Genomic DNA, 20,184 nt, shown 5'->3' on the forward strand with positions numbered 1-20,184 from the left:
ATTAGTTGAACCACCATCGCCAAGACTATATTTTAGGGGGGAAAAAATTTAAACGAGTGAAATTAACTAGCTGCATGGACAGATGATTTTCCTTAATAAGACATCCTAAATTAAGATTTGTATAATTAGAAATTATCAGGACTTTTAACATAGAAATACGTATTTTATTCTAAAAACAAGCATTATTCAACATGCAATTTTTAAATTCAACATCCTCAGGATGTTGTAGAATCTTTAAACAAGATTTTCTATGTGAGGGGAGATCAAAATATTTTATTTAAATGGTTATTTTCACAATTTTTGATTTTTTAAACTAGAATAAACAACATATAATTACAACACAAGCACACTACATCTGCTCTGCTTTGTTCGGCTTTTTAATGGGACTCGTTTTCAGTCTTCCCAAGGTCATATTCTTTTATAAATGAAGAGAAGAAAAACCTTTTTCACTTTTGTTAATGAAATCATAGATTATTAGTCTTCTGCATGTATTTAATTAGTTGAACCACCATCGCCAAGACTATATTTTAGGGGAAAAAATATTTAAACGAGTGAAATTAACTAGCTGCATGGACAGATGATTTTCCTTAATAAGACATCCTAAATTAAGATTTGTATAATTAGAAATTATCAGGACTTTTAACATAGAAATAAGTATTTTATTCTAAAAACAAGCATTATTCATCATGCAATTTTTAAATTAAACATCCTCAGGATGTTGTAGAATCTTTAAACAAGATGTTCTATGTGTGGGGGGAAACCAAAATATCTTATTTAAATAGTTATTTTCTCAATTTTAAAATGTTTAAACTAGAATAAATAACATATCATTACAATACAAGCACACTACATCTGCTCTGCTTTGTTCGGCTTTTCAATGGGACTCTTTTTCAGTCTTCCCAAGGTTATATTCTTTTATAAATGAAGAGAAGAAAAACGTTTTCCACTATTGTTAATGAAATCATAGATTATTAGTCTTCTCCATGCATTTAATTGGTTGAGCCACCATCATTCATAAACACATTACAGTCGTCCCTCGTTTATTGTGGTCAAATGGTACCAGACATAACCGTGATAAACATTGTTGCGCACGACCAGTCTTCTTCTCAGGGAATAAAACACACTGGTCACTCCCAAGTTCTTTTGGATGACATATATGTTGAGTAAAATGACCACCGAGACAGAATAGCACTTGGCCAAGTTTTACTAAAGCTTTAGGAGACCAGCCCTTACAACGCAACCAGAGCATTGCCAAGAGAGAGTGTGCTAAAAGTAAGTCAAAATAAGTTACCTCTTATAGTGAGAAGGCAGCCCCCCCCCCCCCCCCTTTACAGAGAGGGATACACCTGCTGATAAGAAGAGGGACCGTGTCCTTCACAAAAACTCCCTTTTGAGGAGTGATTCATCATGTTTGTGCAAGACACTGGACGCTCGAGGACCAAATATGGACATCAACAACAGATAATAAGGGAACGGAAGCATAGAGGCCGCACAATAATAATCACAATATACAATGTTAACCTAAAGCATCAAAGTATATCCGAAATATATTCATTCTCCACAACATCCACCTGCGAATTTGGATTATTAAATAATAAATCGCATATTGTCTTTGTTAGGAAAAACTTTTCGCGACCTTTTTAATAATTACTTTCAACATGAAATAAAACCCATAGTCATCTTTGCACACTGAAAAAAGACTATTTTAGGAAAAAAAAGGGGGGGACATTGAATGGGACATTCATCCTCCGCTGTTGCCATTTCTAATATAAAGTAGTGTAAAGTTCTTACTTATATATGTCAGTAAACACGCCATGAAAGCGCTAAAACATACCGGTGTAGTGAGTTTACATTATTCACCCAAGGAACATTAGTTATTAGAGAGTTCCGGTCGGACGGTTTTTCACGGGACACATTTTCCGGCGTTGTTGTTGCACTAGGTGTATCATCTCATACAACATAATGTACCCTTTGTCATATGAAGCCCACATTATGTAACCTGATTGTGAACAGTGATACTATTTGTGCTTTTTTGTTTGGTCAAGTTTGTTGCTTGCTGTACATGTTGATAACATCTTCCTTAATAATAAAGAGAATATGTTACGTTTAAAAGAAATGCCTTTTATTATTGTCAACTAGCATAAGAAATGAAAGATAGATATTTATTAAGATGACAAAGAAATAAAAGAAATGAAGATATAAAACATAATATAACGAGAAAAAAAGAGAAATTGAAAAAATAAATGAATATAAAAAATGTGTGGAAAACAGTATACTGAGTTTTTCACATTTTTTTTTACTTATTTGTTTATAATATTTCTCTTTTTTATTACATTAATGTGTTTTATCTTGTATATAATAAAACAAAAAGAGAAATCAAATAAAGAGATAAATCTAAAAAAATGTGGGGAAAACTTAGTATACTGAGTTTTTCCACATTTTTTTTCTCGTTTTTTTGTCATATTTCTCTTTTTTATTATATTATGTGTGCGCACGCAACTTATTCATCAAATTCACAAAATAATAATTGCATCAAAGCGTAATAAAGTTCAATAAAGCGTAATAAAACGTATCAAAGCGTGATTTAAAGCGTATCAAGGCGGTTTCAGAGCGGCATCAAATCGTGAGGAACGGTAACAAAGCGGGAAAGAATTCGTATCAGAGCGTATCAAAGCATAACATTACTTCGGGGATCGGGATATTCGTGGAAAAATTGACAAAAAAGACGGCGTTGGTGTGAACCAGGCCTAACACTTGTGATTTAGGGCTGTATAAATAAACATTGATTGATTGATTGATAATAGAATATAAAAAAAATATAGGCATTTCAATTTTTTCTAAACAACGGAGCCCTAAAAATCGGAAATAAGCAAAAATTGCACTTTAAAAATCAGGATAACTTTCATCCATCCACATCGTTCATTATTAAAATTTAGAGCTGCCCTTTTCATCTTAGCTTTGAATTCGGGTGGCATAATTGGTGGTTAAATAACTATTTTTGTCATAGCCAAGCTGAATATAGTGGCCAGTTTTGCTGTTTTTCTTTAGTTTCTTAAGTTTACCTGTACTTGTTTTTTTTTGCTCACTTTCTGTCTCTCCATCCATCCATCCATCCAGTATTCCATCCATAAAAATTACATACACATCTGTTATGGCCAATTTTTTTTTGTAATGCTATTTTTCCACTGCTAATTATTACCTCATATGCTCCGCTTTCCTAAAGCACACTAATTATCATATTTATTAGTCATGAATTCATAATGTGGACATTCAAAGTGTTCATCTAGGAAGGGACTGAGCTCCATGTTCTCTTTCCTTCCTGACAATTTCAGTGTTTACTCCTCGCGTGGTCAGCACAGCGGTGGCCAGGTATAACTTCGCAGCCCGGGACATGAGAGAACTGTCACTACGGGAAGGAGACGTCGTCAAAATCTACAGCAAGATCGGCGGAGACCAGGGCTGGTGGAAGGGCGAGGCGAACGGACGAGTGAGTAAACGTTCGAAGAGTTATTCTTATTATTGTTATCTGTCAATAAAACATGTCGATGTCAGTGCCAGCCATTAGGATGTTTAAACTAGGAGCAGTAGGTAGTGTGTGTACATTATCACAAAACATCGTTATGTGATATGTTTATTTTTAAAGTTTATTTTCACAACTCCATTCCCGGTGTCTCGGACCCGGCTGCTGCTAATAAGCATGGCAGGTGATTGGATGATCAGCCCCAGCTGGGTAATCCATTCACCTGCCAGCTGTGCTTCGAGGCCGGTCCCGCAGACCACGCCCCCCCCCTCCACAAGTATATACCGGTAAAGTCACACGGCAGTAAAACGGCCTATCCAACAAAACAGAGGTCATTGTCATGGACCCACTAGCTACAGAAGCTAGCTCTCCAATCAACTAAACAGACTCAATAACTGCACCGTGACTTGTTGGTGAATTTGAAGAAACTTAAACAATATAAAATAACGTCACTGTAGGTTAATATTATTAACAGACACTTGCAAAGGTGTTAGCATATTATCTAGTGCTAACGTTTACATTACGATAGCACGTACATATATGCATTAAAACGATTTGGTAAGTGTGAATGGTTTTAGTTATATTTTAAAACTTACAAACGTTGCTTGGAGTGATGAATGAAGAATCATTTTGAGCAGGAACACCATGGACAACTGTGCTTCCGTTCTGAAACAGGAAGTGCATTGTCAACCCGCATTACCTGCAGTGAGCGAACCTCGTCCTTAAGATGGCACCATAGCACAAACAATAACACACCTTTTCGGTGTCGCTGTCGGCCTAATATGAAAACTATTTGTTGAATACAAAACATTACGGCCGTTAGCGAAGAAAAATCCATAAAGTAGCCGTATTTTTAATAAACCGCAGGGTTCAAAGCGTTGGAAAAAAGTCGAAAAATACAGTACTATTCTTTCTTGTTTAAGTAAATATCTTGCTTATAGCATGAGATGTAGAGTTAAGTGCAAAACATTTTTCAAACTTGGGGATACATTTTAATTTGTTTAATTGCGAAAAAGGCAAATTCATTGAATATTTAAAATGATAAGCTAAAAATGTAAACAAATAAAAAATAGGGAATATTTTATTTGTTTATATCATTATAAAGAATATAGACGATATAGAACTGTATAAAATAGTCACTATTTTTGTATACATTTAAAAATATATATATTAATCACATATTTTATCAGACAATTTTGAGAGAAACCTTCTAAACTTTACAAAATAGATAACTATCACCACACGTCTTTCAAATTGGTCACCATTGTTTTTATTGTTTTTAATTTCTCAAAACTTTGGAACAATTATAATTCAAATATAAAACAATCATTTAAAAACATAACAACTGCAGTATCTCTTAAAAGTGGAAAAATTGTCCAAAAAGTTGAATATTATAAACTACCAGTTCACGCTCTTATACAAAAGAAATTACTGCAAAAAACTTCCCAATCCTGGTCTTTTTGTCGTATGAAATCCACATTTAAAACACTTCCTTGTGTTCCAGATCATACAGAGCTGCCAGCATTTGGGGGTTTGCAATCCAGTAGAGTTCTTTAATGTTTGGAGTTCAGTTCTGTGCTGTTGAGACTCTCAGGATGAATTGCAGGTTTGCATCTGTGAGACGATTCCTATGCGCTGATTATCAAATTAATATACCTGTCATACCCGTTGGGAACCGGTACTTTTCAAACGGAGTATAGTACCGTTTTGTATTCATTAGTACCGCAATACTATATTAGTACCGGTATACCGTACAACCCTAGGAAGTGATGACAGTTTCAGGTTCAAACACAGATGACATCTATTAGACAAGACAAGAAGCGAGGAATCAGACAGAGACAGGATTCAATTTAGCTCATGAGGAGAGTGCGTCGACCTGCACCCTCGTACGGTGTCGTCCCACGCTCTGACGAAAGGGTTCCACGCCTCCTCCTTTATTTGGGCCTTTTCCGATTTCATAGCTGCAGCTGTTTCCAAGGGGAGGGGGGTCATAAACAGCTGCCGCACTCGGTCATAAACAGTTCAAAGAAAAAGTGCCTGGAGCGGTGTCAGGTCTGCTCCCTCTCTATTTTGTAGATCTCGGGTCATGACAAGGTCTTCCTGTGCCCGTCCAATAGATCAAAGAAACCTCCACGTCGCATCCCATCGCACACAGTGGAGTTTTACAAGCGGTAGGCCTTTTGCTTGATAAGATCAAAGACAGCTTTTGTCTTCTCGCAGGGCAGCCTGAACTCATGGGAACACAAAGTTGTGTGATAACTTATAAACAATTATTCTGACAGACAGCCGGTTGCTTGTGTGTCTCTTTTGTCTCTTCAATGACTGGTAGCAACCCAGAATTATTTCACAAAAGAGGTTAAAACAAGGGAAAAAGAAATCGCAGTCAAACGTTGCAACATTGGACAGTACATCAAATGCATCACGCAATTCAAAGTCTTCTATTTCCCCAGAATTAAAAAAGGCCAAGGTGGCTCAGGCTGCAATAGCACGGGCCGTTGCATTGGAAGAAAATTTTGCAAACTCAAGGAAATACAACTGAAATCAAAGATGGAGAAAATGGAGTTGGATGCAGAACTCGCAGCATCAGCTGCCAAAAGAAAATGTCTTCAAAGTGATGAGGTGCGACAGGAAGCTCCGGATGATGGCATGACTGAGTATAATGACTCCCACCATGAACCCGAAACCAGGGGGAGCAATTTGGAATGTGTGGAATTAGGACCAAAGCCAAAACAACACTTCACCAAAGCATCTCAAGTCTCCACAGACCTCCACTTATGACGGGTACCCAACCACCAGAAAATACACTTCAATTCAAGACCACAACTAAAAAAAACAAGACCGAGACGGCAAATCGTAATCAAGCCGTAACTCATACTGCACAAGATTACTCAGACAGGGTTGTTAAAGGCCTACTAAAATGAAATGTTCTTATTTAAACGGGGATAGCAGATCCATTCTATGTGTCATACTTGATCATTTTGCAATATTGCCATATTTTTGCTGAAAGTATTTAGTAGAGAACATCGACGATAAAGTTCGCAACTTTTGGTCGCTGATAAAAAAAGCCTTGCCTGTACCGGAAGTAGCGTGACATCACAGGTTGTGGAGCTCCTCACATCTGCACATTGTTTACAATCATGGCCACCGGCAGCGAGAGCGATTCGGACCGAGAAAGCGACGATTACCCCATTAATTTGAGCGAGAATGAAAGATTTGTGGATGAGGAAAGTGAGAGTGAAGGATTAGAGGGCAGTGGAAGCGATTCAGATGGGGAAGATGCTGTGAGAGGCGGGTGGGACCTGATATTCAGCTGGGAATGACTAAAACAGTAAATAAACACAAGACATATATATACTCTATTAGCCACAACACAACCAGGCTTATATTTAATATGCCACAAATTAATCCCGCATACCAAACACCTCCCCCCTCCCGTCCATATAACCCACCAATACAACTCAAACACCCGCACAACACACTCAATCCCACAGCCCAAAGTACCGTTCACCTCCGTAAAGTTCATACAGCACATATATTTCCCCAAAGTTACGTACGTGACATGCACATAGCGGCACGCACGGAAGGGCAAGCGATCAAATGTTTGGAAGCCAAAGCTGTACTCACGGTAGCGCGTCTGCTATCCAACTCAAAGTCCTCCTGGTTGTGTTGCTGCAGCCAGCCGCTAATACACCGCTTCCCACCTACAGCTTTCTTCTTTGCAGTCTTCATTGTTCATTAAAGAAATTGCAAAAGATTCACCAACACAGATGTCCAGAATACTGTGGAATTTTGCGATGAAAACAGACGACTTAATAGCTGGCCACAATGCTGTCCCAATATGTCCGCACAATCCGCGACGTCACACGCAAACGTCATCATACCGAGACGTTTTCAGCAGAATATTTCGCGGGAAATTTAAAATTGCACTTTACTAATCTAACCCGGCCGTATTGGCATGTGTTGCAATGTTAAGATTTCATCATTGATATATAAACTATCGGACTGCGTGGTCGGTAGTAGTGGCTTTCAGTAGGCCTTTAATGTTGCCCATGATAACTTGGATGTGGTTATTCAAAGACAGAATCACATAGCAGAACTCATTGTCTCACAACACAACCTTTCAAAATTACCTGGGAGAGAGATTTCTGTGTTTGATGGTAACCCAATGGCATTTTAGTCTTTCATCCAGGCATTTGAACACTTGATTGAAAACAAAACTAAAAATAATTAGGACATATTCTACTATCTCGAGCACTTCACCTCTGGTTTGTCTAGAGATTTTAGTTTGAACATGGTTCGAAGCAGGGTCTATAGTAATTGAAGGCAACCTTTAGGACTGAAATGAAGATTTCTGGAGCTTACCTGGAAACAGCCTTGAACTGGACAGCAATTCAAGCTGTAAATGGGAAAATGCTGCATGCATGTAATGCCAGATTTTCAGTATTTAGAGGAACTTGAGATCCCGACAAACCTTTGAACAATTTCCCTTGTGGATCAGAACAATTTCCCTTGTGGATCATTAAAGTTTGTCGTAGTTTAAAGGCCTACTGAAATTAATTTTTTGTATTTAAACGGGGATAGCAGATCCATTCTATGTGTCATACTTGATCATTTCGCGATATTGCCATATTTTTGCTGAAAGGATTTAGTAGAGAACATCGACGATAAAGTTCGCAACTTTTGGTCGCTGATAAAAAAAAGCCTTGCCTGTACCGGAAGTAGCGTGACGTCACAGGTTGAAAGGCTCCTCACATTTCCCCATTGTTTACACCAGCAGCGAGAGCGATTCGGACCGAAAAAGCGACGATTACCCCATTAATTTGAGCGAGGATGAAAGATTTGTGGATGAGGAACGTGAGAGTGAAGGACTAGAGTGCAGTGCAGGACGTATCTTTTTTCGCTCTGACGGTAACTTAGGTACAAGCTGGCTCATTGGATTCCACACGTTCTCCTTTTTCTATTGTGGATCACGGATTTGTATTTTAAACCACCTCGGATACTATATCCTCTTGAAAATGGGAGTCGAGAACGCGAATTGGACATTCACAGTGACTTTTATCTCCACGACAATACATCGGCGAAGCACTTTAGCTACGGAGCTAACGTGATAGCATCGGGCTTAACTGCAGATAGAAACAAAAGAAATAAACCCCTGACTGGAAGGATAGACAGAAAATCAACAATACTATTAAACCATGGACATGTAACTACACGGTTAATGCTTTCCAGCTTGGCTAAGCTTAACAATGCTGTTGCTAACGATGCCATTGAAGCTAACTTAGCTACGGGACCTCACAGAGCTATGCTAAAAACATTAGCTATCCACCTACGCCGGCCAGCCCTCATCTGCTCATCAACACCCGTGCTCACCTGCGTTCCTGCGATCGACGGAGCACCGAAGGACTTCACCCGATCATCGATGCGGTCGGCGGCTAGCGTCGGATAGCGCGTCTGCTATCCAAGTCAAAGTCCTCCTGGTTGTGTTGCTGCAGCCAGCCGCTAATACACCGATCCCACCTACAGCTTTCTTCTTTGCAGTCTTCATTGTTGATTAAACAAATTGCAAAAGATTCACCAACACAGATGTCCAGAATACTGTGGAATTTTGAGATGAAAACAGAGCTTTTTCGTACTGGATTCAATGGTGTCCGAATACTTCCGTTTAACTATTGACGTCACGCGCATACGTCATCATACATAGACGTTTTCAACCGGAAGTTTAGCGGGAAATTTAAAATTGCACTTTATAAGTTAACCCGGCCGTATTGGCATGTGTTGCAATGTTAAGATTTCATCATTGATGTATAAACTATCAGACTGCGTGGTCGGTAGTAGTGGGTTTTAGTTGGCCTTTAAGGCTAATAGCATCCAAACTACCATACAAGCTCCAGGAAATATGGCGAACAGACGCTTATAGAGACACAACAGAGAACTGGCAGGAGAATCACATCAGCACTTTGTAGAACACATGCTAAGAATCTTTTGGATCCTTTGTTTAGAGACATTTAAGACCAAAAATGATGAGGTATTTCTGATTCTGATTCTGATTCTGATTCTGAAATTGGGGCAGACATTGAACTCCTCATTGGGGCTAAGAATCTTTTGGATCCTTTGTTTAGAGACATTTAAGACCAAAAATGATAAGGTATTTCTGATTCTGATTCTGATTCTGAAATTGGGGCAGACATTGAACTCCTCATTGGGGCTAAGAATCTTTTGGATCCTTTGTTTAGAGACATTTAAGACCAAAAATGATGAGGTATTTCTGATTCTGATTCTGATTCTGATTCTGAAATTGGGGCAGACATTGAACTCCTCATTGGGGCTAAGAATCTTTTGGATCCTTTGTTTAGAGACATTTAAGACCAAAAATGATAAGGTATTTCTGATTCTGATTCTGAAATTGGGGCAGACATTGAACTCCTCATTGGGGCTAAGAATCTTTTGGATCCTTTGTTTAGAGACATTTAAGACCAAAAATGATAAGGTATTTCTGATTCTGATTCTGAAATTGGGGCAGACATTGAACTCCTCATTGGGGCTAAGAATCTTTTGGATCCTTTGTTTAGAGACATTTAAGACCAAAAATGATAAGGTATTTCTGATTCTGATTCTGATTCTGAAATTGGGGCAGACAATGAACTCCTCATTGGGGCTACGAATCTTTTGGATCCTTTGTTTAGAGACATTTAAGACCAAAAATGATAAGGTATTTCTGATTCTGATTCTGAAATTGGGGCAGACATTGAACTCCTCATTGGGGCTAAGAATCTTTTGGATCCTTTGTTTAGAGACATTTAAGACCAACAATGATAAGGTATTTCTGATTCTGATTCTGATTCTGAAATTGGGGCAGACATTGAACTCCTCATTGGGGCTGATGTTCCTCGAGCAATGGGGCCGCGGGACATAATAAACAGTCATAAAAACGGACCATATGCAGTCCAGACCTTACTGGGAATGGGCGGTAACTAGACCACTCAGTGTTGATAGTGCTGCAGAATATGGTGTGCCCATTGCAGTGTCAAGAAACAGCATCTCTGTTGCTGAGTTGAATGAGCTACTTATCTGACAATATAAACTGGATTTCTCTGAGAACATGCGCCATGAGAAAAATGAGATCTAAGTTGAGGATAAACGTTTTATGGAGATTGCTTCCAGCTCAGCATTTCTTAAAGATGGCCACTATCAGCTAAAACTGCCGCACCGGGTTTAGAAGCCAAGGTCATGCTCAATAATACATGATATGGTAAAGGCACCCACACAGCACCTTATGAAAACCTTTAGGAAGAATAAGGCGTATGCTGAGGAATACACTTCCTTTATGGAGGACCTTCTCAAAAGGGGTTATGCAGAAAAAGGTTCCACCTCAGCAGATTCACAGAGAGAACGGACGGGCGTGGTACATCCCGCATCATGGTGTCTACCACAAACGAAAGATCAAACTCAGGGTGGTGTTTGATTGTACATTGTGGAAGTCTCTTTGTGTGGTGGGTTTCCTCCCTGGGACTGACAGAATCTTCGTGAGCCCAAGATACAGGGTTACACAAGTCTTTATTTTCTCTATTTTTTTAATGTCCAGGGCTGTCTCGCCAGCAGCCTACTTTCTCGCTCGTGTGTTGGTTTCTCTCTGCTCTCCCCCCTCCTTATGGCCTCAGACGCTGCTGATAAAGGAGACAGGTGATTAGATAACCAGCCCCAGCTGGGCAATCTACTCACCTGTCAGCTGGGCTTCGAAGCCGGGCCGTACACACTCCCTTCCGCAGGAGGCGCGCCGACCACGCCCCCCTCCACATACATCTTTATTTTTTTTTAAATCTGTGAACACTCTGTGTTTAGAGTGTCCGCCCTGAGATCGGTAGGTCGTGAGTTCAAACCCCGGCCGAGTCATACCAAAGACTATAAAAATGAGACCCATTACCCGAGTTCTGTGTTGGCTCTAGGAACCAACGTGTGGACAACATCCTGTGAGCGTAGGCTGTAATGACTGGAGTCTCTACACATCCTCATCACGCGTCATCGCATCCCGCTTGTCAAAGTTTCTAGATTCTTGATTATAAATCATGCTTCTCATCTGGATATTAGGAGGATTTAGCCATGAATCTACAAGTTGTTCATCTGCGACATTCAATTCCGGACCGGGCTTTCTGCTCCGCCGCTCCCTGACCACCTGAGGGCACCACAGACTGTGGATGCTTTTAAAAATGGCTTAAAAACCCTTCTTTTTAAAAAAGCCTTTTTTTAGATTTATGCGTGCTAGTTCTAGTTTTTATTTGTATTTATTTTTATTATTATCTTTTTTTTTTTTTTTTTAATACACTGTAGCACTTTGAGGTTGTTTGCTCAATCTAAAGTGTTTTTTTTACAAATAAAATGTGTTATTATTATTATTATTATTAATTCATACCCGTAGATGGAGACAAACACACACAACCGAAGACGGTGTCTGCAGGGAGACTTTTCCTTGTTAACCCTTCGTGTGGATCATGATTAACTCTTCATATAAATGGGAAGATATGGACATCCTATCAGTCGTCATCGCAGTGAGAGCAAACATTGTACCGTAAACTATCGTTTTATCCTGTTTGTAGTTTGTATTTGTTTTTTAGCTTAGCAATTCTGCTTCATGAGGCTTAGTGTTTCACGAAAGCTGGATTTGTTTAGCAGAGCTTCTAAAACTTGTAGATCACCCGACTTATGTTCAGGATCAAAAATATATGTTTCTGGATCATCATTTTTCTCAAAGTAATCAATGTTGCCTCTAACTAAGTCTGTATGACTCGATTTGTTGTTGGTGATGAAGGGATCTACGGTTCCGACATGTACGTCAAGCGATGACGTGTCTGGCTAGCTCATTATCCCTCAAAATGGCAGAGATGGATCGGGAAAGTAAACCAATTACAGGAGTTTCAAGGAGCAAGATGTATTATAAAGCCTGAGAACTTTGACCAAGTGGAAAGTGCTGATCTGCATTATTACCGCGATGCCAGTGAGTCCGGTTATAGTACAGGAAACTACCTCAGACTAACAAATCATAAAGGCATAATCTAAACTCCTTCATATTTGGAAAAGCCAGAGCCTCACTTCTCAAACAAATCACCAATCCCAGGCTTGAACTCACTGCAGCAACACTGGCTGTAAAAGTGAATCGGATGCTGGACTTACCACTCTCAAATTCGATCTTCTGGACAGATAGTCCGTCCGTATTGAAACACAGCCACAATCAAAGAGATTTCATACATTTGTACCCAAAATCCAGCTGACAATACCTCGCAAGGGTTGCATGTGGAATCTTTCTTAAGATCGAGATTGGCTGAAAGATCCTGAATAGTAGCTGAGAGACAAAGACATGGCCGAAGGTCACACAACGTCCTGGAGAGATATCAGCAAATGACCCTGAAGTGAAAACGGAGGTTGTACTTAACAGAGTGGGAAAGGTGATCGCAGTCAACAGTGTGATGATTGAAAACCAACATCCGATGTGCACATTATGTATCACTCATCATGGAACTGACTGCAAAATTCTAAGGCCTAGATATTAAAAGTGAAAAGGATACTTTAACTGCTGAGTCAGCTAAGAAAGGATCGGACACGTGTCTTGGGAGACGAAGAATAAAAACTATCAACGGACAAACACAAAACCTATCAACAGACAAACACAAAACCTATCAACGGTGGGTATAGAAGAGGCAGAGAAGGCTATCATTTGTTTTGAACAAAGACGCTACTTCAGCCATGAATTTACTTACCTGGAAAATGCATGTATAGATTCGGCTTTTAATCCTATCGTTATTTCATGGAAATGCATTTAATGACACATTCTGGCTGTGTCTCGCCATGGTCTGTTTCTCACTGTAGGACGAGGACTAGCTACACATGCTACACTACACACTGTTGGGAGGATATGCTAATCACTAGCTAGAAGCTCTTCAATGTAAACAAAGTAGGGCGGATCGACACAAATATTTACAGTAACGATACCAAGTTTAGTATCAGTACCGTATTTTTCGGACTATAAGACGCCCTTAAAATCCTTTCATTTTTCTCAAAACTCGACAGTGCGCCTTATAACCTAATGTACGGGATAATTTTAGTTGTGCTTACCGACCTCGAAGCTATTTTCTTTGGTACATGGGGAAATGATAAGTGTGACCAGTAGATGGCAGTCACACATAAGAGATACGTGTAGACTGCATTACGACGCAAGAAAACCACACCAACGTTTTATATGTTCCATTGATAAGTGTGACCAGCTGTACTAGCAGCTGGTCACACATCAATAGATTTTTGAGTGCTGTGTGTAATGTTCTATATTTTCAATGGAATATATAACATTTTGGTGTTGTTTTACCTGAGTCATGGTGCAGTGTACACGTATCTCTTATGTGTGACTGCCATCTACCGGTCACACTTATCATTACATCATGTACCAAATAAAATAGCTTCGAGGTCGGTAAGCACAACCAAAATTATTCCGTATATTAGGCGCACCGGGTTATAAGGCGCATTGTTGAGAAAATTAAAGGATTTTAATGCGCCTTATAATCCGGTGCGCCTTATGCATGAAAATAGACCTGACTCGACCCGCTCATCGGCAGTGCGCTTTATAATCCGGTGCGCCTTATGGTCCGGGAAAATACGGTCAATGTTTTAACGTCAACATTTTTTGTTGTTCTTTTGCCCTTGTTTATAAACTGGGGGGAATAAGTCACAGCGGAACTTAAAATCAGAGCCATTTTGCTCACGCAACATGTAGGAAAAAGTCGTTGCTTGGCAACAGCTGAAGCAGCGCGGGGTGAAGCCTTGAAGGAAGACGTAAGAGGCTGCTCCACGCCAGCGTGCAGCGATGTGAAAATAATGCAAATGTCCTTCTCATATTCATGCCAGCCCATCAAACGCTTGCATTGTCCGCTTATTTTGTGCGTAAAACCTCTCTGCAAACAAACGTCTGTCATCAGCACCTGCACTGCAAAAACTGATAAATAAGGGTGATATTTGCTTATTTTCGGTCTGATAAGATAATTCATCTCTCTAAGCAGATTTTATGTTAGGGTGTTTTACTTGTTTTACGCGTTTTGGTCCTAGATGATCTCAGTATTACAGCTTGTTGCTGAGATTTGATGACCTATATTGAGTAAAACATGCTTGAAACTAGAATATCAACTGTTGCAAAGCTGTGTCATCAACACTCACAAGTATACAACTACTTTTTGAAAGTAATCATTTCTTATTTCAAGCATGAAAAAAAAAAAAATCATGACTTTGACACAATTGTGTCTCATAATTAAAACGGATGATGGCCAAATGGACTTTGCTGTTTTATTTTCAATGAAACAATAGAACACACGTACTCATATAGTAGTACAGTTGGCACAGTACAGTAAACTGACAGTTAATATTTAAACATTTAACATTTCTAACAATTTTGAACAGAAATAGTTCATGCACATTCAGATTAATTCTTCAAAATTACAATTAAAAATGTTTTGGCCGGGGGCCTGGCTGTATATATGCACTCTAATTGACTGAAAGAGCACACACTTGGCGTGATGATGTCATGTTATCGATGGAAAAATGCATTTTTAGACAATATGATTTGCCTGAGAGGCTAGGAGACCCCGAGAGTAACAAGCGCTTGCCTCGTTGCCTTTCCATTAAGAACAATAAATTAGTTTTTAGTATAAGTTTGCTGGTTTCAAGAAATGTAATCATTATGTCAAGATAATGGCACTAGCATTTACTTCATTTAAGAATATTTTTCAACATATTGAGCAAAAAGGTCCATATGTTATTAGTGAGAATATACTTATTTTAAGGTATTTTGGGTTCATTGAAGTTAGCTAATTAGGGACCAAGTCCCTTTGGGACAGAGGACCCTATTGTATTTCTAGCGTTTTATTATTATTTATTAATTTATTCTTTATTATTATACCGCTGCCACTTTGAGCTGTAATTTGACCCCCTTAACATGCTTCAAAACTCACCAAATTGGACACACACATCAGGACTGGCGAAAATTGCGATTTAATCAAAAAACCAAACCCCAAAACTCAAAATTGCATTCCAGCGCGCCCTAGGAAGAAAACACAGACAAAACTGCCTGTAACTCGCAGTAGGAATGTCGTAGAGACATGAAACAAAAACCTCTATGTAGGTCTCACTTAGACCTAGATTTCACACACTGACAACCCCCGGCAAAAATCAACAGGAAGTTTGCAATTCCCCCTTCAAAACAAAAGTTGAGTAAAAACAGTCACCTTTTTTCAAACATTATCTCCTCTGAGCGCGTTTGTCGTGTCGGCTTCAAATTAGCACCCTTCTGATTAAAAGTTGATGAAAGACTTTTAATTACTGCTCCGGTTTGGATTTTATGAGCCCTCAAAGTCGGTCCCGTCCATCGCTGCTTGCAGCATTAATTATTTATTCTTTATTATTATACCGCCGCCTCTTTGAGCTGTAATTTGACCTCCTTAACATGCTTCAAAACTCATCAAATTGGACACACACATCAGGACTGGCAAAAATTGCGATCTAATAAAAAAAACAACAACCCAAAACTCAAAATTGCGCTCTAGCGCCCCCTAGGAAGAAAACACAGACAAAACTGCCTGTAACTCGCAGTAGGAATGTCGTAGAGACATGAAACAAAAACCTCTATGTAGGTCTCACTTAGACCTAGATTTCATACACTGACAACCCCCAGCAAAAATCAACAGGAAGTTTGCAATTCCCCCTTCAAAACAAAAGTTGAGTAAAGACAGTCACCTTTTTTCAAACATTATCTCCTCTGAGCGCGTTTGTCGTGTCGGCTTCAAATTAACGCAGGAGAGAGATTGAACCCTTCTGATTAAAAGTTGATGAAAGAGTTTTAAGTACTGCTCCGGTTTGGATTTTATGAGCCCTCAAAGTTGGTGCCGTCCATCGCTGCTTGCAGCTTTAATTTTTAGGGTTCGCAGGTACCCTGTATAAAGGACTCCCACAGGGAGGTACAGGTACAAAGGAACCTATTGTTATTGTAAGGTTTTATTATTCTTTCTTTATTCTTCCGCAGATTTGCGCACTACTTTGCCCCTCTTAACATGCTTCAAAACTTAAACTTAAATTTTTTACACACATAAAAAAACGCGAAAAAAACTCTTTAATAAAAAAAACAAACCCCAAAAATCAAAACTGCGCTCTAGCGCCCCCTAGGAAGTAAACTGCCTCTAACTCCCATTGGGAAGGTTGTAGAGACATGAAACAAAAACCTCTATGTAGGTCTCACTTAGACCTACTTTTCATAATTTAACATCCTCGGGCAAAAATCAACAGGAAGTTGGCGAATCCCCCTTCAAGACAAACATTTACTAAAAACACTCATTTTTGCCTCTTTGAGCTGTAATTTCACCCCTTAAAATACTTCAAAAGTCACCAAACTTTTCACACACATCGGGACTGGTGGAAATTGTGATCAAAAAAAAAAAAACGAACCCCAAATAAAACAGAGACAAAACTGCTCCTCAGAGGAAAACTCAGACAAAACTGCTTGTAACTTCCGGTAGGAACGTCTTAGAGACATGAAACAAATACCTCTATGTAGGTCTCACCTAGACCTACATTTCATAGATTGACATCCTTCAGCAAAAATCAACAGGAAGTTTGCAATCCCTCCTTCAAAACAACATTTTTGTTAAAACCGGTCACCAAACATCAAACATTATCTCCTCTGAGCGCGAGGAGAGAGATTGAACCCTTCTGATTAAAAGTTGACGACGGCGTTTTGATACGTGCTATCGTTTTGATTTTACGAGCTTTCAAACAACCACTGTGCAGCGGCACCTAGGAAAAAAACCCAGACAACACTTCCTCTAACTCCCAGTACGAATAGCGTAGAGACATGAAACAAAAACCTCTATGTAGGTCTGACTTAGAGCTAGATTTCATACACTGACATCCTTCAGCAACAGGAAGTTGGCAATCACCCCTTCAAAACAAAAGTTTCATAAAAACACTCATTTTTGCCTCTTTGAGCTGTAATTTGACCGCCTTAAAATACTTCAAAACTCACCAAACTTTTTACACACATCAGGACTGGCGGAAATTGCGATTTAATTAGGACTAGCACCTGCCAAAGATGCGGACCCGACCAACGCTGCTTGCAGCTTTAATTTGACTTGTTTTGGAAAGTCTCGAAAAGCCAAATGTTCTTGTTCTATTGGCAGATAATTTTGCTTAGTTCAAATAAAATACCCCTCATTTTTGTATTTTTTTTTCTTGTTTTTGAACACTGACTTTTTGTGTGTGATGTTGTCAATAAAACACCCTTTTTTTGTGTGTCTTTTTTCAGATTGGATGGTTTCCCTCGACCTACGTGGACGAAGAAGGAGTCCAGTAAAGATGTCAAAACAAAACAAAAAGTCAGGAACCATCAGTCTGCTGATTCTCGGAGAAAAACTCCGCACTCTGCAGGAAACATTTTTTTTGTTGATGCCGGATCGCGAGCGCCTTTCCCATTCCTTTTGCTTGTGTTCGACTTTTTTCAAGCACTCCCCCGTTTCGTTCGTGTACAGCCGAGAGGGGAAAACGTGGCTTGCTGTTTGATCTGCAAAGGCTTAGACAAAAAGAAAAACAGCTTTACGTGGAGGAAAAGGAAAGGAAAAAAAAAATGTCCTTGCGGACCTCTGCGAGGTGGAATAAATGTACAGTATAGATAATTTATTGAATAGATATTATTACCATGACTGTTGTTATTGTGCGGATTTTAGCAACGAAAAAAAAAAGAATCTGCAGAGAAACGAAAATAAGGGAAAAAAAAAATAAATAAAGACGGCTGCTCTTTTTTTTTTTTTTTTCACCAGGTTGACAGATTTTTTTGCCTTAGTTGTCATGGCGATGCCTTGTGGGCTGACTCCGGTGGAGGGAATAGACTTTTGTGGCCCTGGCTCGGCTCCTCACGTATGCATGTGTCCGGGTGCGGCCCACACAAACACAAACAAACACACACAAATTGTACAGTTCGGTGCCTTCTGAGAGAACGCTGAGTGGAACCTCCGCAAGCAGCCGGTTTAAAGAACGTTGATGGACGTTCCTCAAAACAAAACGGAGCATTCGTGCACATGCAACAAAGCGTCGGCGGACTTGAATGCAACACGGTGAAGTTGACAACAAGCAGCCATGTCGTGCCAAAGGAAACAAAACTTCACACTTTTTGGCCTGCATGAACTTTCATTTCTTCGTATTTTGCCTTATTTGATTAGGGTCTTTTCTGAGGGTTTTTTTTTTTCTCCACCTCTTTGGTGATGTGACCACTTCACTGCCATTAGGAGAAGTGTGTGCACACACACTCGCACGACAGTTGAGGGGGTGTGAAGTCAGTGCCAATTTACCTCCAGTGACTACTGAGCATACTTCAGGGGTGTCCATTGTAGCCCTGCAGATCATTTTTTATTGGCCCTTAACCCTGTGATGCATGAAATATGACAACCTACTATCTAATCGATACTACTATGATTACGTCAACATTTTTTAACATCACAAAATCTACTTTCGTTTTTTTTAAATTCATATTGTCAGGTTCAAACACTGACGACATTTATTAAACAAGACAAGAAGCAAAGAATTAAGCAGAGACAGAATTCAATTTGGTTCAATTTGAGGAGAGACGCCTGGACACTGTACCTTTTGCACAGTGTCTCAGCACACTCTGAGCAGCTCATTTTTATTGGCCCTTATCAACCCTGTGATGCATGAAATATGACGACCTAATTCAGGACATAGGCGCCGATCTGCCGATCAATCAATCTTTAAAATGATTTTTGAATAACCAATTCTGTTGTTAATTTAGTGGTGAGTTTGGTCCGTTTTACATAATAAAAAACTCATAAATCATATAGTTTAGGATTAACAAAGCCTAATCAAGTCTTCATTGTGCCCGACAACAAACTAATGACACAATCATCTTGACTTTCAACACACTGCACAACAGTGAATGAAGGCATACTTAGTCACACCAAGAGTGGCAGTGTGAACAATGCCAACACTGTCATAAACATGTGCCATATAGTGAAACCGCACTAATCAACAACGACAAACACATTTTGGAAGAATATTTGCAAACAACACAACATAAACACCACAGGATGAATTCCCAGAATTCCCTGCAGCATCTACACCTAACATCCACTGTGATGATACCGCGTACAATAGCGTATCTAATCCATACTACTATGATTACGTCAACATTTTTTAACATCACAAAATTATTTTCTTTCGGTTTTTTAAAATTCATATTGTCAGGTTCAAACACTGACGACATTTATTAAACAAGACAAGAAGCAAAGAATTAAACAGAGACAGAATTCAATTTGGCTCAATTTGAGGAGAGACGCCTGGACACTGTACCCTTGCACAGTGTCTAAGCGAGCTCTGAGCAGCTCATTTTTATTGGCCCTTATCAACCCTGTGATGCATGAAATATGACGACCTAATTCAGGACATAGGCGCCGATCTGCCTATCAATCAACATTTAAAACTATTTTTGAATAACCAATTTTGTTGTTGATAATTTAGTGGCGAGTTTGGTCCGTTTTACATAATAAAAAACTCATAAATCATATAGTTTAGGATTAACAAAGCCTAATCAAGTCTTCATTGTGCCCGACAACAAACTAATGACACAATCATCT

General features: G+C 39.3%; 1 protein-coding gene across 1 annotated transcript in view; it reads left to right on the top strand.

Annotated features, from left to right (window-relative positions):
- Nucleotides 1–19,982, top strand: part of LOC133638631 (guanine nucleotide exchange factor VAV2-like) — a 190,884-nt gene extending 170,902 nt beyond the window's left edge. Inside the window, exons 27-28 of the mRNA XM_062031422.1 lie at nt 3,333–3,487; nt 17,847–19,982. Coding sequence (XP_061887406.1) covers nt 3,333–3,487; nt 17,847–17,894 — 203 coding nt within the window. The 3' untranslated portion in view covers nt 17,895–19,982. The remainder of the gene's footprint in view (nt 1–3,332; nt 3,488–17,846) is intronic.
- Nucleotides 19,983–20,184: the final 202 nt, after the last annotated feature.

The sequence above is a fragment of the Entelurus aequoreus genome, linkage group LG21 (assembly GCF_033978785.1).
Source record: "Entelurus aequoreus isolate RoL-2023_Sb linkage group LG21, RoL_Eaeq_v1.1, whole genome shotgun sequence".
NCBI lineage: Eukaryota > Metazoa > Chordata > Actinopteri > Syngnathiformes > Syngnathidae > Entelurus > Entelurus aequoreus.